Source organism: Nansenia antarctica (assembly GCF_963989245.1).
Source record: "Nansenia antarctica genome assembly, chromosome: 11".
NCBI classification, from domain to species: domain Eukaryota; kingdom Metazoa; phylum Chordata; class Actinopteri; order Argentiniformes; family Microstomatidae; genus Nansenia; species Nansenia antarctica.
Window position 1 is genome coordinate 8119808 of NC_137681.1, and position 20856 is coordinate 8140663.

The following is a 20856-nucleotide window of genomic DNA, read 5'->3' on the forward strand; positions in this document are numbered from 1 at the left end:
ACTCCGCTCAAACGCGCTACGATGCCTCTCAAAACGTTGACCGTTCCGGCCCGCGCCTGGCTGCAGTGTGTGACCCGGCCGGGTGTCATCATCTCACCCGGACACCGACACCTCCTCCCCTCGGCGCAGACACGACCCTACTATGAGACGGCCCAGTCTAGCGGCCGTGCCCCCCGGGCTGGGGCAGCTCCTGTCCGGACAGTGGACCTCCGCAGCGACACGGTGACCAAGCCCGGGCTGGCCATGCGACAGGCGATGGCAGAGGCCGAGGTGGGAGACGATGTGTTCGGGGAGGACCCCACTGTCAACGGTCAGAGGAATTAAATGACAGGACTTTTATTTTTTTGTAATCAGTATTTTATTAAATTTTTAAATTAACACATTTCTTGACTTAATACAACTTTTGCATAAAATGGTAACAATATCACCGAATAAGTCTTGCTGTCATCAAACCGAAATAATACAGAGAAAAGAACCACATATAAAATTAAAATTAAAATAAATAAAAAAGCACCCATAGATTACATTCATCACTCATCCAATTTGTCAACTTAAGTCTTACAACCGACTAGCAATATATCTCAAGTAGCCTCCCCATTTTGCTGTGTATTGTTCAGTTCTTACAGGACCTTTTCTTTAAAGGGATGTTCCACTTCCACCACCCCATTTTTCCCCCCTGATCTGGTCCTCCTGACCTTGGCTGTGATTAACCCAGACGGCTTTTAGTCCCATATGTTTCATCCTTAGATACTGAGTAGTCGTATTTGTTTAACCGTTATTTCTGGGAATATGTTCAAAACATCTTGCAGTGCAGGCACTCCAATCTATTATATATATGACAGGAACCCCTGAAGACTTCGAAAAATCACTTTGGTGCATTGTAATACACTTTTGCATTTCGTTGTCATTCTTACAAAAAATTCTACAGTCTTCAGAGGGGGGGTCATATTAGTTGGTGTGGAGCGTCTGCATAGTTTTGTTGTTTTTTCCCCCCAGAATAAATGAGTCCCTAAATATGACTGAAAATATGACTTCTCAATGTCTAAGTACGCAAAATAGGTAACTGTCAGGGTTAATCAACTACAGCCAAGGTCAGGACAAAATCAGGAAAAGAAAAGGAACATCCCTTTAACCTTTGTAGTCTATATTCCAAACGCCTGTCGGCATCATTTTCATCTTCACACTGAGGACACTCAGGCCTCTGCTATACCATAAACCTTATGGTGTGTGTGTGTGTGTGTGTGTGTGTGTGTGTGTGTGTGTGTGTGTCTGTGTGTGTGTCTGTCTGTGTCTGTGTCTGTCTATGTCCGTGTGTGTGTGTCTGTGTCCATCCGTGTGTGTGTGTGTGTGTGTGTGTGTGTGTGTGTGTGTGCGCGTGTGCGTGTGCGTGTGCGTGTGCGCACGCAGAACTCCAGAAGATGTCTGCTGATATGTTTGGGATGGAGGCCGCTCTGTTCGTCCCCTCTGGAACCATGGGTAATCTGATAGCAGGTGAGCTGAAGGTTCGTACGGAGGGACTGAGATGACTGCTATCATACTCACACCTCCACTCACATCTCGATACAGATGTATTTCTGTGTAGTAAGACCCTATACACCTAATGGCGTATGTTTATACCTGTATGTTCCTGTGTGTGATGTTGTGTCCAGTGATGGTGCACTGCAGGGAGAGGGGAGATGAGATGATTCTGGGGGATATGTCTCACATCCATATCTACGAGCAAGGAGGGAGTGCACAGGTACGCTTACACAACACAATACAGGCTCTCTCAGAACCACAGTGACGCATGCACACACACACACACACACACACAGACACACACACACACACACACACACAGACACACAGACACTCACTCACTCACTCACTCACTCACTCTCTCTCTCTCTCTCTCTCTCTCTTCTTCTTCTTCTCTCTCTTCTCCGGGTGGCTATGTAGCTCAGCCAGTAGAGCCGGCGTCTAATGAACGCAAAAATTCCAACAAGTGACTGACAAGTTGATTGCATGGCAGTAAAACTTTAATGTTTTTATTTTTTTCCTCTCTATCCTAATTCTAATATTGATATTTTTGACTCATTTATCCAAAGCGACTCAAAAAAAACACAAAAACATTTGTCTAAGTAAGTGAATCATCTATCCATCAGTCATCATAAGAAAAACAAATCTATCCTAGGAGCAGGAGCAATAACTTTATTTATTTATTTTTGAATTATTTACAGTAGAGCAACTGTACAGGGGGGTAGTGGAGATGAAGAGGTCTTTAGGAGGGACAGTCAAGAGGGAAGCCAAGACAGTGAAAAGCGCAACTCCTCCATCCATGTAGAGGCGGTGGTGCCAGGCAGCCAGCTGAGGTGGAAGAGCGGAGTGATCGGGCAGGGGTTTGGGTGCTGACCATTGCTTGCAAGTAGGGAAGGGCTGTTCCCTTTGCTGCCCGGTAGACGAGCACCAGGGCCGTGAATCTGATATTAGCTACTACTAGGAATCAGTGAAGGGTGCGAAGGAGGGGGGTGACATGAGAGAACTTAGGGAGATTGAACACCAGGCGGACGGCAGCATTCTGGATGAGCTGCAGAGGTCAGATGGCGGAGGCTGGGAGCCCGGCCAAGTGCCTTGCAGTAGTCAAGTAAGAGTTGTGCTGCTTCTCTGGTGAGGAATGGGCGTATCCTCCTGATGTTGTAGAGCAGGGGTGCTCATTACGTCGATCGTCTGTGTGTGTGTGTCTGTGTGTTTTGCCACAGCTGGCTGGTGTCCACTCCACCACTGTGACCAACCTGCCTGATGGGACGTTTGACCTGAAACAGCTAGAGACGAAGATTCGTCATGGTTACCCTGACCCCCACTACCCCCGCTCACGCCTGGTGTGTGTGGAAAACACACACAACATCCAGGGAGGCCGCGTCCTGCCTTTACCCTTCCTCCAACAGGTGAGAGTGGATGCCAATGCATTTCGTTGTCACTGTACTTGTACTTGTACTTGTTTGTTTACAACACGTATACAACACGTATGGGTACACAAATAAGGAATGAAGGTCTTTCTAAAAAAAAAAAATCCCCTATGTATCCACCCACCCCCCCACCCATCAGCCAAACTATACTGTACATCTTCACAAGTCCTGGATGTGTCTGTGTGTCTGTGTGTTTGCTCAGGGTACAGAGAAATATTACTCCAGAACAGAGGACCTCAGCTAACTGTGTGTGTATCATGTATCCGTGTGTGTTTCTCTCCGCCAGCTGCGTGGCGTAGCAGACAAGTACGGTCTGGCGGTGCACATGGACGGAGCCAGGCTGATGAACGCGGCCGTAGCCCAGAGAGTCTCACCGTTAGCCATAACACAGCACACACACACCATCAGCGTGTGTCTGTCCAAGGTGAGAACACACACATGTAGGCCGAGCACTATCAATGACTGTGTTTACATGCACACCATATTCCTGTATTAATCGGAATATGGTGTGCATGTAAATGCAGTCAATGTGCCATCCAATTTGAATCCATGCTGTCGGCAGGTGTCTATCCAAGGCTAAGGTGTGTGTGTGTGTGTGTGTGTGTGTGTACTGTGTGTGTGTGTGTGTGTGTGTGTAATGTGTTACAGGGTCTTGGAGCTCCAGTTGGTAGTGTGCTGTGCGGTCCGATGGATTTCATCGCCCGGGCAGTGCGTTGTCGCAAGGCCCTGGGCGGGGGGATGCGCCAGTCAGGTATCCTGGCAGCAGCAGGCAAGCTGGCCCTGGGGGAGATGGTGGACAGGCTGGGCGAGGACCACCGTAACGCAAAGACCTTCGCTCAAGGTGCGTAGACATCTCCTATGTTTGCACTATGCACAATACTGCCGCTCTCAAAAACAGATTTCACTATCATTTTCTTCCCGTATACCATATTCTTGCAGACTGTGCTTTTATTATTATTATTATTACTATTTTTTACTATTATTATTATTATTTTTTTATCATTTTTTAAAATTATTATTATTATTATTATTATTATTATTATTATTATTATTATTATTATTATTATTATTATTTGTGACCCATTCATACCTGTGGGTGGGGAGTTAAAAAAAGTTAATTAAAAAACAAAAAACAAACAGTAAGGACTCTTTACAGATTGATTTACATCTGTATTGTTTTTAATGATTATTACTGTTATAACTTCACACTGACTGTCTACAACTTGTTTGCAATAAAAATATTTCACTGTGGTACTAACAGTGATGCTAGGCTAACGGCCTTCCATGGCAAAGATGTTGTATATTTACAAAACCAAACTATCTATGATAACCCACCCCATATGTATGTATCCTCCCCCCCCCTACCCCAGCGCTGTTGGAGTGCGACCCGCCTATGTTCGAAGTCGACATGGCTGGCGTGGAAACCAACATCCTGCGTTTCCGTCTGAGCGACCCGTCCTTGACCCCTGCGGAGTTCTGTGCCCTCATGGCTAAGGTGGGGGAGGGGGAGGAGGCTGCCCTGGGGGCTCACGTCCAGGTGCTCATGTTCCCCCACGTCGGAGGCTGTATCCGGGCTGTGTGGCACCTGGGCATCTCCGTGGAGGACACCCGCCTGGCCATACAGAAGCTGCAGCTCGTTGCCAGGCAACACTCCCAAGAGAGGCTCAGGGCCCACTGAAGCCTCAGACTCACCTTAGATATGTTAATTAACTCTCATTAACTCATCATTAAACTGAATGAACCCTGAACCAGCCAGAGACTGCAGGGTAGGTGGTCCACCCTGACCATGGAGAGGGAATTCAACTGGAAGCACGTTTGATGAAATTTTTTTTTGACAACGCGTGATTTCAGCTTTGATTTTATTTGATAAATTAAATCTTAAAAAACAATTAGTGTCGTGTCATGCATTAAAACACCACATTATGGCCTCTGGGTTGTTGATACATGATTAAAGTCACAAACAAAAAACATTAAGCAATTGCATTGTCAAACTAAAAGAATGTCAAGAGTGGACGCTTTATTGAAATGTAATTACTTTCTATGACCACAAGATGGCACTCAATTTACAGTATGTCCTGACAGTACAACGTGTACTCCAAAGAACAAAAAATATGTAGCCATTTACACCTCAAAAAGGTACGCACGAATATACAATCTACCTGACATTATATAAGGCTTAACTGTAGACAGGGACACTCATCTCCTGTTTGAGACTAAAACCATTTAAAAGTTGTGGCAGCGGTGGGATTCGAACCCACGCCATCGAAATGACTGGAGCCTAAATCCAGCGCCTTAGACCACTCGGCCACGCTACCTCCTGTTTCCTCCACGGAGCAAAAGTGTTTTTGAACATGCGTCAATGTTGTACCTATTATACACTAATAAGACGGGTAAACTGTGACCGTAATACACAATTATTAGACATATAATGTAAAACATGTCACTATATATAACATGGTTAATCGGATGACAGCTAGTCGACGGTTACAGCCAGGTGTGTGTATCTGAGTGACACGTTTCTCTGTACCGTCGACTTGTAAAGAAGTTTAATCATTCTCGATTTACAAGCGAGCTAGCTAGAAAACGGGACATTTTTTTTTTTTTTTACAGTCTTTATTTTCAAATAAAGAAGTGAATTTAACTTAGAACAAACAGCTCATGTAGTAGTATCATTATAGAATCTTAATTTAATTATTTTGTAACTTAAATGCAATATTAAAAGGATGGGTTTTTATTATCTTAATTTAACGATTTAGTCATTTAAAGGCAATATTAAAAAGATGGGTTTTTAGTCTTGACTTGAACATTATTTGCTGAGGTTGCATCCCTAAACTGAACTAAACTGGCAGTGCAGTCCACAATCTGGGTGCATAAATGAGAATGCAGCCTCACCTAATCTCTTCTTTTGTACATGTGGTACACAGAGAAAACCAGTGTCAGAAGACCTGAGAGCTCTAGTCTATTGGGCTGATATGCTAGCAAAAGGTCTTTCAGATATTCTTGTGCTATGCCAGTGAGAGCTTTATAAACAAGCAGAAGGATCTTGAAATATATTCTGAACTTAACAGGAGTTAAATGAAAGGTACGAAAGGTATTCAATGAAACCATTTCTGTATTTTCGTGTCACTTCATTTCTTTGAGCCAGGCTGTGATAAATGACTACGGGTTCTGTGTTGGCTGACTTCCAGCTACCGGCTGGTTGAAGAGGCGTGGCTGATACGTGCTTGGAGCCCTAGTCGTAGTGGTGGACCAGGGAACGGATAATAAAACTACCGAGAAAAGATCAGATCGTGCCTGTGCCTCACCTCCAGTGGGACAGGGATCAGCCAGGACACCACTGGAATGTCAGTAGCTCAAACTCCACAGTAGCTATTCGTTAGATCTTTATTGAACTCTGTTTACAATTTGCAAAGACTGAGGAAGTGAATTTATCTAGCTATATCCTGGCGGGACAAGTCATGCATGCAAATTATTATTTCCTTCGCCAAATTTGACCAGCTTTCATAAGAGGTTTGGTAAGTATACAGTGCTGCTGGTCAAGTTCTGTAGGCTATCTGTTCATGCTTATTTGTTTAAATCCGCATGTCTTGCACGTGCACATTGCTTTGCAAATGTCATAGTAAAAGCAGAGGATCTGAGAAAATAATGGATGAATATGCACAAAACTATAATTGGGATTTTATAATGAATATTACTGATCATCATATAGCTTAGTAGGACTGCAGGTTTTTGCTGAGTGGTGGTAATAGACTTGCTTCCTTACCTAGAGAGTCGAGACTACTACACTGACTGCACTGGGCTGTGAAGTAGATCCAACACAGTGACAGTTGACATAGTGTGGTAGAGCTAAACAGACATACCGCTAGGTAGATTGTCAGTAATTTCATGCATGCTGAGGGTCAAGGTACCAATTCTACCAAGACAATTACATTCTACTTACAATTAGGATAAATCAAGGTAAATAAAATAAAAAAACACTGATATGTATGTATGCATGTATGTGTTGTGTCTGTCTGTTTGTTTATGTATGTTCATGTGTATGTCTGTGTCCAATAAGCTTGTTCATGTGCATGTCTGTGTCCGCAATATATGGGCAGAGATCTGTGCCACTAGAAACTGAATTTGAATCACATAATTTGAATTTGTATTGTTTTAACTTGATTCAGTTTTTCAATTAAGTTATTCAAGTTAAACAATACAAATTCAAATTATGTGATTCAAATTCTTTTTTTAAAATTCAAATTGTGCAATTCAAATTCAAAGTCAGTCATTCAAATTCAGATTCTAGTGGCACATATCTCTGGCCATAGTAATAAGCATGTTCATGTGCATATAGCCTATGTGTCTGCAAAAAGCATGTTCATGTGCATGTATGTGTCTGCAAAAAGCATGTTCATGTGCATGTCTGTGTCCGCAATAAGCATTTTCTTATGTATGTCTGTGGTCATTCTCTCTTTCATGGCTCCAGTGCTCAGCACACACACACACACACACACCAGTCAGACACCATGGAGGAGGACCTCATGTTCAGCATGGAGGAGGAGGAGGTGGCCAGTGCCAGGCCCAGCCAGAGGGTCCCTGGCCAGCGGACCACATCCCTCGGAGATGACGACGACGACTACTACATCTGTCCAATCACAGACGACCCGGTCACTCCTGCCAAGGACATCTGTAACTACCTGCAGAGCCGGGTCCAGATCACTCAGCTCTCAAACTCCCTCCCCAAGAACTCCTTCACATACAAGGTGAGCACACACACGCACACGGTCACCTGATCTGTGTCTGTGTGGAGGAAAATGACGGGTAGCACATAGCAAGAGCCCAAGAATGATGAAAACCCCCCAATACATAGCTTCACCCAGTGGCAATAGAAATGAATGGTGCTGTATTAGATGGACAGTAAAGCTGCTTTTGTATAGGTCATTTGAGAGGATGCCTTGCAGGAAAAATGCCTGTGCATGTCGTCAACCAATGACATCGCTCTCTGAAGGATATTCAGAAGACATTATATGAAGGGCATCCTTACAGGCATGCAGAGCATATGAGTGGAGGTTTTGTCACTTGTCATGCAATGTACAGTGTTCCCCCCACTGTGCTGTCAGTCAGTATGCAAAACACTGAGCTCCTGTAAGTCAGTATGCTCTCCGCTGCACAGAGCTCTCCAAGAAGAGCTCTTATCCTTATAAGGACATTAAGGAGATGACGTGTGTGTCTGTGTGTGTGTCTGTGTGTGTGTGTGTGTGTGTGTGTTGAATGTACTGTACTGTTCTGTACTGTACTGTACTGTGACTGACCACAGGTCAGCTGACTTTCAACTGTACCGGTACTCCCTTTTGAGAAGCGCCCGAGAGCAGTTGTCCCCTCACATGATGATGTCATATGTAAACAAGCGTCTCACTCACTGCTCATCCCCTGGTCTTCTGGATCTAGGCTACCAGACTGTGGTGCTTTGAAGGGGAAAACAGACCCTCATCATCAGAGCCGTCAATATTCATTGTCAAACTCTTGTAAATGCTTTATCTTACAGTCTGCATACCAGGTATTTGCTTTGAGGGTATGTGGTATAACGCTTTATTATTTGAGCTTCATTGACACAAGAACCACTACCAGTGGTGTTTCAAGTAGATACGAGAAAGTATCTATTGTGACCACATAATTTCCTACATGCTAGATACTTGAGTATCAGTTAAAACTGGCCTGTAAAAAGAAAGCATTAACAGAATTGTATTCATTGTACCAAGACAATGACATTCTACTTAAAATGCTAATTAGAATGCTGTTGCTGTCATGAACTGTTTTATCCGAGGTCAGTTTGCTGAACTTTGTATGACTCTGTCCCTTACTGTATGCTTCTCTCATGATAAAAACACACAGTTTCTCTACTTCTTCTCCTCATAGGATGAAACAGAAACAAAAACAGAAACCGAGGCATATGAGAGTGCACGGGTAGGCTACAAACTAAATTCTTTCATTCCCTCCCTCCTTCCGCACCAGTGACCTTCCTTCCTGGCATTAATTCATTCCTTAATTCCCTTCTTCTCTCTCTTCCTTTTCCCCCATTCAATGTGTTTGCATGTTCTCACCTTTTGTTCTCACCTTCTTAGGAATTTGCTTCCTTTATTTACACCATGTATTGATTCCCTTAACCCTTGTGATATTCTTCTGTATCTCTCCTAATCAATGCAGCAGCCCTCAGAAGCCTCTGTCTAAAGAGTCGATAGCTTCGAACACATTATGATGCAAAGTTGTCAAACTTTCTCTGCCTCTCTGGTTGCGTCTTTTTGTTCTTAATCTTTGTAGAAGGACTGTATTTGTGTGATGTGTGATGCATGAAGATACATAGTGCTATCCAAACATATATAACCAGTTTTTTTTAAGACCAGTTTAATCCAGTTCCTCACGCTGTGTGCAGATGGTCTTAAAGTCCTCCCAGGAGTAATACAAGAGACAACAAACTATTTTTTACTTCAGTCAGTATGGTCAAGTGTATCGCTGAAAAGTAACAGCATGGCTCTACAGTACCATGCTTTACCACTACAGCTTATACTGGTGGTTCAACCTGGTGAGGAGGAGATCTTTGAGGGCGACGTGTAAAAAGCCACACACTCTTTTCAGTTGACCAGGGACTGACGTGGCAATATGATCTATATATATATACATACTATATATAATATGATGTCTGATACTTGCAAAACAGACATGACCTTCTCTCTGTTAAAAAACATGACCCTCCAGATTTTGCAAATGTGTAAATAGTTCATGCTAAATATAAGTTTGTCAGGAATGTCAAGTGTGTGGGGGTGCGTCCAATGATGTCGTAGTGTAGTGCAAGAGGGCTGTACTGTAGGAGGGTGAGGAGGGTTAACGTTACTGGCACTGGTTTGCATTTCTAGTGTGACACTTGGATAAGTTCTTGTTCTGAGAAAGCGAAATGAGTTTAACAGAAGTTAAACTCAGCAGACAGCATGCTGGGCTGTGGTTATCAAGTTTCATTAAGTTAATGATTTATATGACTGTGAAATGAGAGCTCTTTGCGACCAGCAATTTAGGACAGCTCATGTTTGGCTTTTAATCCTGTATAGTAGGTAAAAAAAATAAGCGTCTTATTTCTGATGGTATTCATCTATTATTTAATCATGACATAATTTAATCTGATTATTTTGTCCGTTTTTTCCCTGAAACAACCTTTTATTATGTGTGTGCCTGTGTGTTTCTTTTTCTCTATATATTTTCTTCCCCACCTCAATTGATTTACATGAATGATCTGAATGGTCTTTAAAAACAAAAACAGCAATAGAAACAGTAGAGGGAGGGAGATCATCAGATTCCCTCCAGAGTCCCTAACCATTCACTGAACAGTGGGATAGTTGGCTAAAAATGTGTATTTTCTCACTGGTGCAGTCAGCCTGGAAAAAAGCTATAGAGAAGGCCAAGGTGATGCCTGACCCCTGGGCCGAGTTTCACCTGGAGGAAGTGGAGACGGAGCCGTGCATACGCTACAGGTACCTCACAGTGCAGGTTGTTGTTAGACAGTAGAGGTCTGTGGGGTCGAGCCTTGACCTGGTTTTGAGTTGTTGACAAACAGCCCATGTCGAAGTTCCATGACATTTTATTTCCATCATCCCCTCCAGGCTTTTTTGGGAGGGTGCACTAAGTACTGTACCCCTCTGGCAGACATCCGAGTACACGTTGGAAGCCAAATTCTTTAGGCAGTGTAGTCCTCCGCAACAGAACTGAACCGGGCGCGGTCCGCCCGCCCGCTCTGAACAATAGCAGACAGGAAGTCACCTACTACTACTACTACTACTGTACACTGACACATCCTGACATGTATTTGCATGTGTTTTTAAAACTCACCTTTTGATGGATTTAGATTACATAACCTAGTCGTTCTTAAAGGGGAGGGACAGGGTTTTCCAGCATTGGGAATGGGCTCCCGTGTATTCATTCCAAGGGCTAATTATAACCTGATAGTAACCTCACTCCTCTCAAAAGCCTCGCTGAACTCCAATGGCTGTGTGACATTTCCCCCCCCTTGCCCCCAGTGGAGAGGACTGATTCCAGAATAGAATGATAACCATGGTACAGGGTGTTCTAGGCCGAGACGGACCGACAGACAGACACTAGTTGGGCAGGACTGTGTCAATATTAGACGTAAACACAGGACCTCTGGTTCTCTTATCAGCGCGCTGTACTCCAGCTGCTTTTAGAAAGCGCTTAATCCTCCTTTGACATATTCATTAACTCAGGAAGCCAGTCACCCCTGCAAAATAAGTAGAAGTATCTGACCCAGACATAAACTATATAAATTACTGTAATGTATAACAGTTCTGTGCGCAACTCTCTCCCCATATGGGTTTTGTATAGAGAAGGAGCCAAACTACATAATCACTCACTCTTAATGGGGAGCTTTTATTGTGGAGGGTTAGGGTTGTATATACTGACATGTATGTATGAAAGCAATCCTTACTTTCCCTTGTCAGGGAGCAGCCACACCGCTAATGATGTGTGTTGATAATGGAAGTAAGTATTCTGTAGTGTAAGTAATGTAGTAACACACCCACAGCTGGGGAACAATTCTAGAAGGATGGCCCAGGGCCACAGAGCTCCTCTCCACACCGCAGGGTCCTGGGGTCGGACCTCTGACGTAGACGACGCCCACCGGGGGATGGGCTCACGACCCTTCTGATCACACAGGGGGGGGTGATGTCATAGTTCTGGACCTCAGTCAGTCTTTTTGAGGCTAAGCAGAGCAGGTCCTGTCAATGGCAAGTTCAAGGATGTAGAATGTAGAAGAATGTAGGCTATATGTGATGTTTGCATGGTTCGAATTGTTCACAGAGACACTGAAAGGACTGGATAGTTGCAAGGGATATGGTGGGAACTCCATGTAGTCTATTAAGGGGCAAGGTTGTCACCAATGTATTTCAGATTTTTTTTGATTGAAGATTATTGCCACATACTGCAAAGGAATCTGTGATGTTGAATACATGGTGAATTGTATTTGTTATCTTCCTGCTCAGGTACAATGCCATCACAGGGGAGTGGGTTCAAGACCAGGTCCACGTAAAGATGGCTAAGCAGGTATGAACATCACCTCATCCTGTATCAATTATCAGGATATGGATGGATGTCATTGTTCTCTGTGATATGTATTATGTATCTGGAATAGAATGAAACAGACTTCACTTTGTCTACTGTTTTCATTGATGTAAATCTTCTAAGAAGGTTGTCACACGGTTTGTTCATTGTGCTTTCTCACAGCCCTTTGGAAGAGGGGCCATGAGGGAATGCTTCAGAACGTAAGTTCTCTCCCTGAGTAATTAAATTAATCATGTTTTTCATTATCATCTGGTCTTCTCATCCAAAGGTTGTTGCCCTCTTGTCCCTGTTAGTTAGTCATATTGCACAGTCCTCTGGATGGAGCATAAACACAGCAGGCAGTTTTTAAGACAGCACAAGCTGCCCAGGTTCACATTCCATCCATATCTCCATCAGAGCAACTCTGTATAACTATCTTCCATGTTAACACCAAACATTGCCTTACAAAAACATTCACATTTGGAATTCTGGGGCCAACATGGTGCCATACTGGTGCCTACTACATTTCAAAATCTCGAACGATAGTTTGCCAAAGTCTGCATTTCTATGAACCGGCTCCAGCCTGGTGTATGAAGGGAATTGGGAAATTATTATAATGGGATATTTTCTAACTTTCTATAATCTCCTCCTGTGAGAACAGTTGAATGAACTAAGGGAAGCCATCGTCAGTTTGGCTGCTGGCAATTTGCATCCCACAGAACATTCTTCTCAGAAAACCCTCTGGATAAGAAAATAATGCCTCACCCACAAACAAGCCCAAACTGAGTGCTGGTTCTCACAAGAAAACTTATTTTGTTTTGTCAACAAAATACCCAATCACCAACTGACAGACAGATCCTTCAGGATATAGTTGTTTAAACTGTAAATGTCTTCATATCTTAGCCTTGTGTTTTCTCCATCTTTTTCAGGAAGAAGCTGTCTACTTTCTCCAACAGTAGCAACTGGAAGGCAGCGTCTAACTATGTTTCAAAGAGCTACATGGAGCCAGTGGAGAGAGATGTGTACTTTGAGGACGTGAGGCTGCAGAACGAGGCTAAACTCTGGGGAGAGGAGTACAACCGCCACAAGCCGCCCAAACAGGTACAGAGGAGCTCTCACCTTCCCTCTGTGCTATAGAGCGCTGTGATCCACTGTCTGGATGAATGTCTTCTCTTTTCTATCTACTAATGCATGACTGCTACACCCCGGCAAGTGTGTATATGGGGACGCTTGATTTGATTGATGCCTTTTCCTATCAGGTTACCCCTAAATAAAGTACCCCTCCCTCTCTCTCTGTCTGTCTGTCTCTGTCTCTGTCTTTGTCTCTGTCTCTGTCTGTCTCTCTGTCTGTCTGTCTCTCTCTCTCTCTCTCGCTCTCTGTCTCTCTCTCTCTGTCTCTCTCTCTCTCTGTCTGTCTCTCTCTGTCTCTCTCTGTCTGTCTCTGTCTGTCTCTCTCTCTCTCTGTCTGTCTGTCTGTCTGTCTGTCTCTCTCTCTCTCTCTCTCTCTCTGTCTCTCTCTCTTTCTCTCTGTCTGTCTGTCAGGTGGACATCATGCAGATGTGTTGTATGGAGATGATCAATCGGCCAGGTAAACCTCTCTTCCACCTGGAACATTACATTGAGGGGAAGTACATCAAATACAACTCCAACTCTGGCTTCGTCAGAGACGATGACATCAGACTCACTCCTCAGGTACGTGGGGACCGTCTTTTATTTCCCCTCTGTCTTTTTAAAATGTTTTCAAATCTGCTGAAAGACAAGTGCAGTATTTCTGTACTAGATGTACTGACCATTCTGGCCTGCCTCTCCCCTGTCTGTGCCCACAGGCGTTCAGTCACTTCTCATTCGAGCGCTCAGGCCACCAGCTGATCGTGGTGGACATTCAGGGAGTTGGAGACCTGTACACAGACCCCCAGATCCACACAGAAAAGGGGACTGACTATGGAGATGGAAACCTGGGTACGACACTCTCTCTCTCTCTCTCTCTCTCTCTCTCTCTCTCTCTCTCTCTCTCTCTCTCTCTCTCTCTCTCTCTCTCCCCGTTACCTATGCCCTGAGGTAGATGGACAGACTACTGACAGTTACTGTTAGGGCAGTGATTCCCAATCTCCACGACCCCTACTACAGTATTACGGGCATGTTGGCATTTATTTTTCGGGTGTATTGTTGATGTATAAAATCTCATAGCAAATGTAACTACTACAAGAGTGAGCAATGACCTCGTGAAGATTTCACAAGAGCCTTTAAACTTGTCACCCTCCTGACTCAATTGTGTGTGTGTGTGTGTTTCAGGTGTGCGAGGCATGGCGCTGTTCTTCCACTCCCATCTGTGTAATAAGATCTGTAAGAGTATGGGCCTCACACCCTTTGACGTCTCCCCTGCAGAGAAAGTTCAACTAGACGGCACCAACAAGCTGCTGGTGAGACTCCTTCAACAGCACGTATCACTGACGTGGTCGCTTCCTGCATGGCGTTGCTACAGACGCATCACAATCACAAAGTAAAGTTATTTCACCACGGGCCTAGTTACCAGATGTTTCTAGCTGTCTGCTGAATTTAACTATTACATTTAACAGGGTTCCCACGGGTCCTTGAAATCCTTGAAAGTTTGTGAAGTTGAGAAAAAGAAATCAAGGTCTTAAAAGTTTTTGAAAATAGACATGGGTCATTGGGTCATACTTGAATTCCCCCCTCTCTCTCTCTAAAAAAAAAATATATATATTCCAAAATGTTTTACTTACTACGTCAACTAGTTCTGTCTCAAACTATGCCGTGTTGTGTCCTTGAATTTTAGCGAATTGAGTCTTGAAAGTCTGTGAAAGGTGCTTGAATTTGATGTTTCAGAAGGTGTGGGAACCCTGAATTAACCATTTAACCCACCTCTCTTATCCTCTCTTATCCCTTCTTCCCCTCCCTTCCTCTTTGCTCTCGTTCCTCCTCTCTCTTTGCTCTTCCTGCCCTCCAATCAGAAGTCAGCTCAGACGGTGGTGAGGGGGTGTGAGGAGCCGTGTGGCTCCCCCCGGGTCCGCACCATCTCAGTGGGCCGCGCGCCCCCCCTCCTGTCCCGCCTCTCTGAGACCTCGTCTGCAGACGAGAGCGTGAGCGACATGGAGTCCATCCCCTGTTCGCCTCGCCTCCTCCCCTGCTCCCCCATCGCCCTGCTGCTGGGCTCTCTGGACAGGTCCCCTCTGGGGAGGTCCCCTCTGGGTAAGATCCCTGTTTTTTAGTGGGGCAGTCCCACTCGTTTTTATTTTTTATTTTTATTGGACAGACATAGTGTAGAGAGCTGCGCTTAGGTGGCGTAGCGGGTTAAGCGCTGACCATGTAACCGCAGGGTCCCCGGTTCGATTCCGGACGGGGACATATCCTGCATGTCATCCCTCCTCTCTCTCTCACCCATCCTTCCTGTCTAAATCTCAACTATATCTATCAATAAAAATGAAAAATATGAGTGGGACTGCCCCACTCAGAAAAGAATACTTAAAAAAAAAAGACATGGTGAAGAGAGACAGGAAAGTAAGGATAAGAAGGGAGAGAGGGCATGTCAGCAGGGCATGTGCCGTACTCATGCCAACATCGGCATATGTATGCACTGTAGACCGCGATGCTAGACCACAGGACCACCCCAGGCCACAAGCTCACTGTTGTAGGCCTCTGATGTATATGTGTATAGTTTGAGAATGTTTTGAATGGTGAAAGGCAAATGTAGGCAAATGCCCAAATCTATCTTCATAGCTAGTTCTCTATAAACTGCCCAGTATAGATGTTGAAGTGGAACTACACCTGTATTTGACACGGCGTCTCTTACAGTCTAACGGCAGTTTCTCATCCACAGGCTGGTCTTTCATCAACGAGATGAACGAGCAAGACAGACATTCCCACAATAACAACAGTGACCGGGAGCGCAAGGTGAGTCACGTCTCCGTGGTAACGACTCTTTATAATCCTGATCCCTGATCATGATAAGCGATGTGAGAGCAAATATTTAACAGGAACAGCAACAGATATGATTGATATGGTTGGTTTATATTATGATATGATATGGTTGATATCGGTTGTACTTTAGGTGCCACTGTAGGTTGGTGTGTCCCTAACCCTACCTGAATTAGGCCCCTATAAAAAAAAATACTTTATTTTATTTTATTTTTGTTTATTTTTATTATTACTACTCAATCTTATTTTTGTTTCTTTTTATTATTACTACTCAATCTTTTCAGTTTGTAAAGCGTCTTTGAGTGTCTAGAAAAGCGCTATTTAAGTCTAATGTATTATTATTATTATTATTATTATTGGTGGAGGTAGAAATTGGAGGACGCGTGTTTGATACCATTCCTTATTCCGTTCCATGCATTGCAATGAGGAACTCCTCCTCCAATTTCTACCTCCACCAACCTCCCCTGCACTGTACATCATAGAGATCTATATCTATCTCTGTGATAAAGATGCTGTCGATCGATGCTCTGCTCAGGGACTATGTGTTTTGTGTCTACAGGACTGATACAGGAATGATATTGGCACCAAACATTTAATATCCCTGCTATCCCTGTTTTGTGTCTCCAGGACTCAGAGAGCGGCGGGGACAGCGGCTGTCCTAGTGAGAGGCGGAGTGAAGGGGACTCCAACGACCAGGCAGATGGGGTACGTAGTCTCCTACATACCTACACGCTGTCTCTCCTCTATTCTGTCTCTCCTCTATTCTTTTTCTCCTCTATTCTGTTTCTCCTCTATTCTGTTTCTCCTTTATTCTCATCTCTTAGCTCGAATTATTTTCCTGTTATTATTCCATTATCTGAACAATCCATGTCCATCCCATGTGGACACATCTACAGTATGTATCCTGTAGTAATATTGACACTTGACTTGAAACCCCCCAGCATCAAATGATATTTAGCTGTGTGAATATGAATATCCCACTCTGTTCACAATATGACCCTTGGCCCTGGTGGATCTGTCACACTAGCTTTTGATATTGTCACCATGTAGGCCCACCCCCGCTACCACAGACACTGCTCTGAGTCGGACGAGGACAGTGTCAGACGGGTAAGCAAATCAAGATTACCATGACTAATCTTCACATGACACCGGTGTCATCATCGTCACCCTCACCATAATCTCCATAATCAAGCAACACCCGTTGTGTCCCAACCTCACCTTATCTCTGCCTCACTCCTGTAGTAATTGAGTTACCTTTCTTATTTTTAACGACTTTCTTATTTGGTGATCCATCCTCCCTCTGAGATCTTGATGCTCTTTCTGTTTCCTCACTAGAGAATGATGTGTGTGGCCAGAAGGTCCTCCCCTAACACTTTTGCAAACACTCCTGAGACTGAATCGGTGATTCCCTGCATGTAGGCCCCTAAACCAGGCCTCTCTCCTTTTGAAGTGTGGAGCACTCGTGTACTTACTTGAGTTCTTAAGTACTTACGTTATTTCTTAGATGCGTTCCAGAACCATAGAGGATAAACACCTTGTATGGCTCTGCTCCCTGCTATCCCTGATATTGGCACCAAACATTTCATGACGATAACATTCTGACTTGCATTCTCATTAGAATGTTATCGTCTCTTGAAAAGGGTTTGTTTCAACATCATGGCCAACCAAATTCTGAATCTAACTAATTGCCTGAGTTCTTATGGCCTAAGAAAGGGATTGCCAATGACTGTGTTTGGTCTTTCCTTATTTGGCTTTTTGTCCAGTGCACATCAAATCCCATCTACCTGCTCTCTCCTCAATGAAATCACCTGACTATTTATTCAGGCCAAATTGACTCCAATCATTTATAACCGCCTGTTCACCACAATCATGTTTTTTCACAACGCATGGCAGAAATCAGAATACCACACTAACAGGTTGTGTCCTCCTCCAGCTCTCAGTCTACACATTTCTCTCAATGTTCTCTCTTTCAAGAGCAGAACAATAAAACTGGAACACTAGAACCCCTATTTCCCTGGAAGGCTGGAGTTGTACACACCTGGAGTGTGAAATGTAGTTTGCATTGTACAAATTGTAGTTGTAGTTTAATTAGAAGCATTTGTAATCATGTTATTACTATAAACAATGGAATGGATAGCATGTGTGTGATAGCATACAGAGAGTACAGATTGCCCTGGCCTTAGTTCTGGTTTTGTGTGTCTATCCAGCTGACAGATGAGAAATGGAGCTTCTACCACTCGTCTCGTGCTCACGTCCACCGGTCTTCCTGTGTGGCTGTGGAGATGGACAGACTCAACTCTCTGCAGCTCGTGAAAATGATCGGTTTATCAGTCCTGGGAAAGGTGAGGAGAGGTTGAGGTGGACCACCACATGGAGTAGCATTGAAATGGATTGGTATTATTGGGGGGTAGTGGTGGCCTAGTAGTGTATAGTGAGTTGGACTGGTGATCAGAAGGTCATGAGTTCAAATCCCACCTGGGAACATCACCACTAGTGTGCCCTTGAGTAAGGCACTTCACTCTTACTCCAGGGAGACTGTCTCTGTAATCTCTAATTGTAATTGTATTGCTTTGGATAAAAGCATCTGCTGGACCTAAACTTCTCTCACTTTCTACCTCTCTCCCTTTCTGTCAGGTCCATCTGGCAACGGTGCGGTACCACGAGGCGGGCCGGTTCTGTGAGAAGGACGAGGTGTGGGACCAGGACTCGGCTCTGTACCATCTGGAGAGAGCCGCCATGTGTGGGGAACTAGAGGCCATTGTAGCCATCGGACAGTGCTATTTACAGCTACCACATCACATACTACCAGAGCTAGAGCTAGAGGTGTGTGTGTGTGTGTGTGTGTGTGTTTTTTCTTTCTCTTTCTGTCCCTCACTCCTACCCCCATCTTCCACATGTACAGTTATTTGTCTGTATTGACTCTCTCTTCCGTTGTTATATCGTCAGGACAACGCAGGCCGCCGGATGAAGGGCTTCCGGTACCTTCTGCAGGCTGCCGAGGCTGGGGACAGGCCCAGTATGATCCTGGTGGCCCGATCCTTTGACTCGGGCATCAACCTCTCCGCTGACAGGTCAGACACCTAGGGGATATCTACCCGTCAATTAGTTCATTTGGAGATGTCGAACAGACAAAATATGATTGTTTTGATTAGACTTGAATTGAATTTAAAGTCAAGTATTGGAGTGGAGAGATCCTTCTGGAAACCTTGCTGTCACAGAGAATTCACAGAGAAAAGGGGAACGATGGACCTATCGCTAAGCCACGCCCCAAAATAGAAATTGTCCAATCATATCACAGCAAAAGTCACTACAGGCAGAAAACTCGGACAAACAACTCTGCTAATATCTGATGGTGAAAAGCTTCTTGACAAAATATTCTTGTCATCTTTCTTGTCGTCTTTCTAACGTCTATTACTTACTTGTAAATCAGAAATTTGAACTCCCGCCATTGTAAGTAATTGAATGTCATTTAGTCACGGTCGGACAGTCAGTCACTGTCAGTGAAGAATTATAGCGAGCGTTGTTTGTTTGTCCGCTTAGCGATAGGTCTATTAAATGTTTTATTTTTTACATCTTCCTGACAGGAAACAGGACTGGAAGGAGGCAGTACGCTGGTACGACTGTGTCCTGAACATGGCAGACTATGACGAGGGCGGCGAGTACGACGGGATGTCAGACGAGCCTCGCTACCTGCTGCTGGCCCGGGAGGCGGAGATGCACCTGGAGGGGGGCCACGGCCTCGACAAAGACCCCCAGAAATCAGGTGAGAAATGACAGAGAAACCCTAACCCTGGAGCTGACAGACTATTTAAGAGAGAGAGAGCCCTATATGAGCTTGCTGTATGTCAAATGTAACGTTGAGGTTTTCACTAAGCCTAGAGACTTGTAAAGGTTAATATTGTACACATTTAATCCTAAATTGAGATGTGTGCACATGTACTTTTATTTCTGCACTTGTATCTGTATTGCACCTTGTTTTTAGTGTATTTTATCTGTTGTTTTCTCTTTTACTAGTGTTTTCTTGTTAAGCACTTTGGGCGGCTGTTTGTCGTTCTAAAATGTGCTATATAAATAAACATTACATACTTACTTACTTATGGGGTGGTATAATTTAGCGTACCCTTTGCTACCTGTAACTTACAGTAAATACACTCTCTCTCTCTCTCCCCCGTCAAGGCGATCTGTTCACAGAGGCAGCAGATGCAGCGATGGAGGCCATGAAAGGCAGGCTGGCCAACCAGTACTACATGAAGGCTGAGGAGGCCTGGGGCATGATGGAGGAAGAATCAGACTGAGCTTCTAGATGTTCACAGTAGTGTCGCCCTAAACGTTTACAGATTACACTCTTTTTATCGTGTAGTTTCCAAGTGCTGTTTGTTTGTGTGTTTATTACCTTCTATGCATCCCATCCTCAAGGATTGTTGTTTTTTTTTCTCTCATTTTTAAGCTGGATTCCCTCTTTCTCCCGTCTTTTTGGATTTTAACCGTTTCCCTTTTATATTCCCATCCCTATTTACCCTTTGGCTAAATGAATGTGGTTATATTGAAAGAGGCAACTTACTGAACAAAAAAAAACATGTTTTCAATGTATGAGTATCTGATTTGTAAAAGAACAAATGGGTTTTATCTGTTTACTCTTAAAGTCTCTTTTGTATGTCAATATAGACTATTAGAATGCACTTCTTGCATTGTTTAAATGCATGTGTATGATGAATGAATGCATGTGGAATATCTGGAACTGTACATTGATAAATGAATAAATACAAGTTTTTGCATTTTATGCTTTTGTACTTTGGGTTTCTCTGTCATTTAAAATCACTGACTGCCAAGTTCATATACTGTAGCTAACTTTATAATATGAATTAACCTTCTTTGAGCAGGTACCAACCTGATCATT

The 20856-nt window shown here is 43.9% G+C and overlaps 2 protein-coding genes across 2 annotated transcripts; both read left to right on the top strand.

Annotated features, from left to right (window-relative positions):
- Position 1: 1 nt before the first annotated feature.
- tha1 (threonine aldolase 1) lies at positions 2 to 4775 on the top strand. Its single transcript, XM_080541741.1, has 7 exons — positions 2 to 310; positions 1408 to 1491; positions 1650 to 1738; positions 2739 to 2924; positions 3232 to 3369; positions 3594 to 3786; positions 4316 to 4775. Exons 1-7 carry the CDS (start codon positions 22 to 24, stop codon positions 4621 to 4623), a joined length of 1287 nt encoding a protein of 428 aa, XP_080397867.1. The 5' UTR covers positions 2 to 21; the 3' UTR covers positions 4624 to 4775.
- A 1587-nt stretch (positions 4776 to 6362) lies between these two features.
- eef2k (eukaryotic elongation factor 2 kinase) lies at positions 6363 to 20720 on the top strand. The gene is made up of 19 exons (XM_080542611.1): positions 6363 to 6460; positions 7414 to 7690; positions 8844 to 8891; positions 10347 to 10447; positions 11969 to 12029; positions 12210 to 12247; positions 12956 to 13127; positions 13569 to 13718; positions 13853 to 13985; positions 14319 to 14446; positions 14996 to 15233; positions 15862 to 15935; positions 16587 to 16664; positions 17010 to 17066; positions 18167 to 18301; positions 18594 to 18782; positions 18906 to 19030; positions 19544 to 19722; positions 20136 to 20720. Exons 2-19 carry the CDS (start codon positions 7454 to 7456, stop codon positions 20252 to 20254), a joined length of 2262 nt encoding a protein of 753 aa, XP_080398737.1. The 5' UTR covers positions 6363 to 6460; positions 7414 to 7453; the 3' UTR covers positions 20255 to 20720.
- The last annotated feature ends 136 nt before the right edge of the window (positions 20721 to 20856 follow it).

What these genes read in the sequence shown, in the direction of transcription:
- tha1 (XM_080541741.1), top strand. Translation starts at nt 22, where the DNA reads ATGCCTCTCAAAACGTTGACCGTTCCGGCCCGCGCCTGGCTGCAGTGT. An exon ending in GGAGGACCCCACTGTCAACG is followed by an intron (nt 311 to 1,407) that starts GTCAGAGGAATT and finishes GTGCGCACGCAG; the next exon opens with AACTCCAGAAGATGTCTGCT. An exon ending in CGCAAAGACCTTCGCTCAAG is followed by an intron (nt 3,787 to 4,315) that starts GTGCGTAGACAT and finishes CCCCTACCCCAG; the next exon opens with CGCTGTTGGAGTGCGACCCG.
- eef2k (XM_080542611.1), top strand. Translation starts at nt 7,454, where the DNA reads ATGGAGGAGGACCTCATGTTCAGCATGGAGGAGGAGGAGGTGGCCAGT. An exon ending in ATGAGGGAATGCTTCAGAAC is followed by an intron (nt 12,248 to 12,955) that starts GTAAGTTCTCTC and finishes CATCTTTTTCAG; the next exon opens with GAAGAAGCTGTCTACTTTCT. An exon ending in CTATGGAGATGGAAACCTGG is followed by an intron (nt 13,986 to 14,318) that starts GTACGACACTCT and finishes TGTGTGTTTCAG; the next exon opens with GTGTGCGAGGCATGGCGCTG.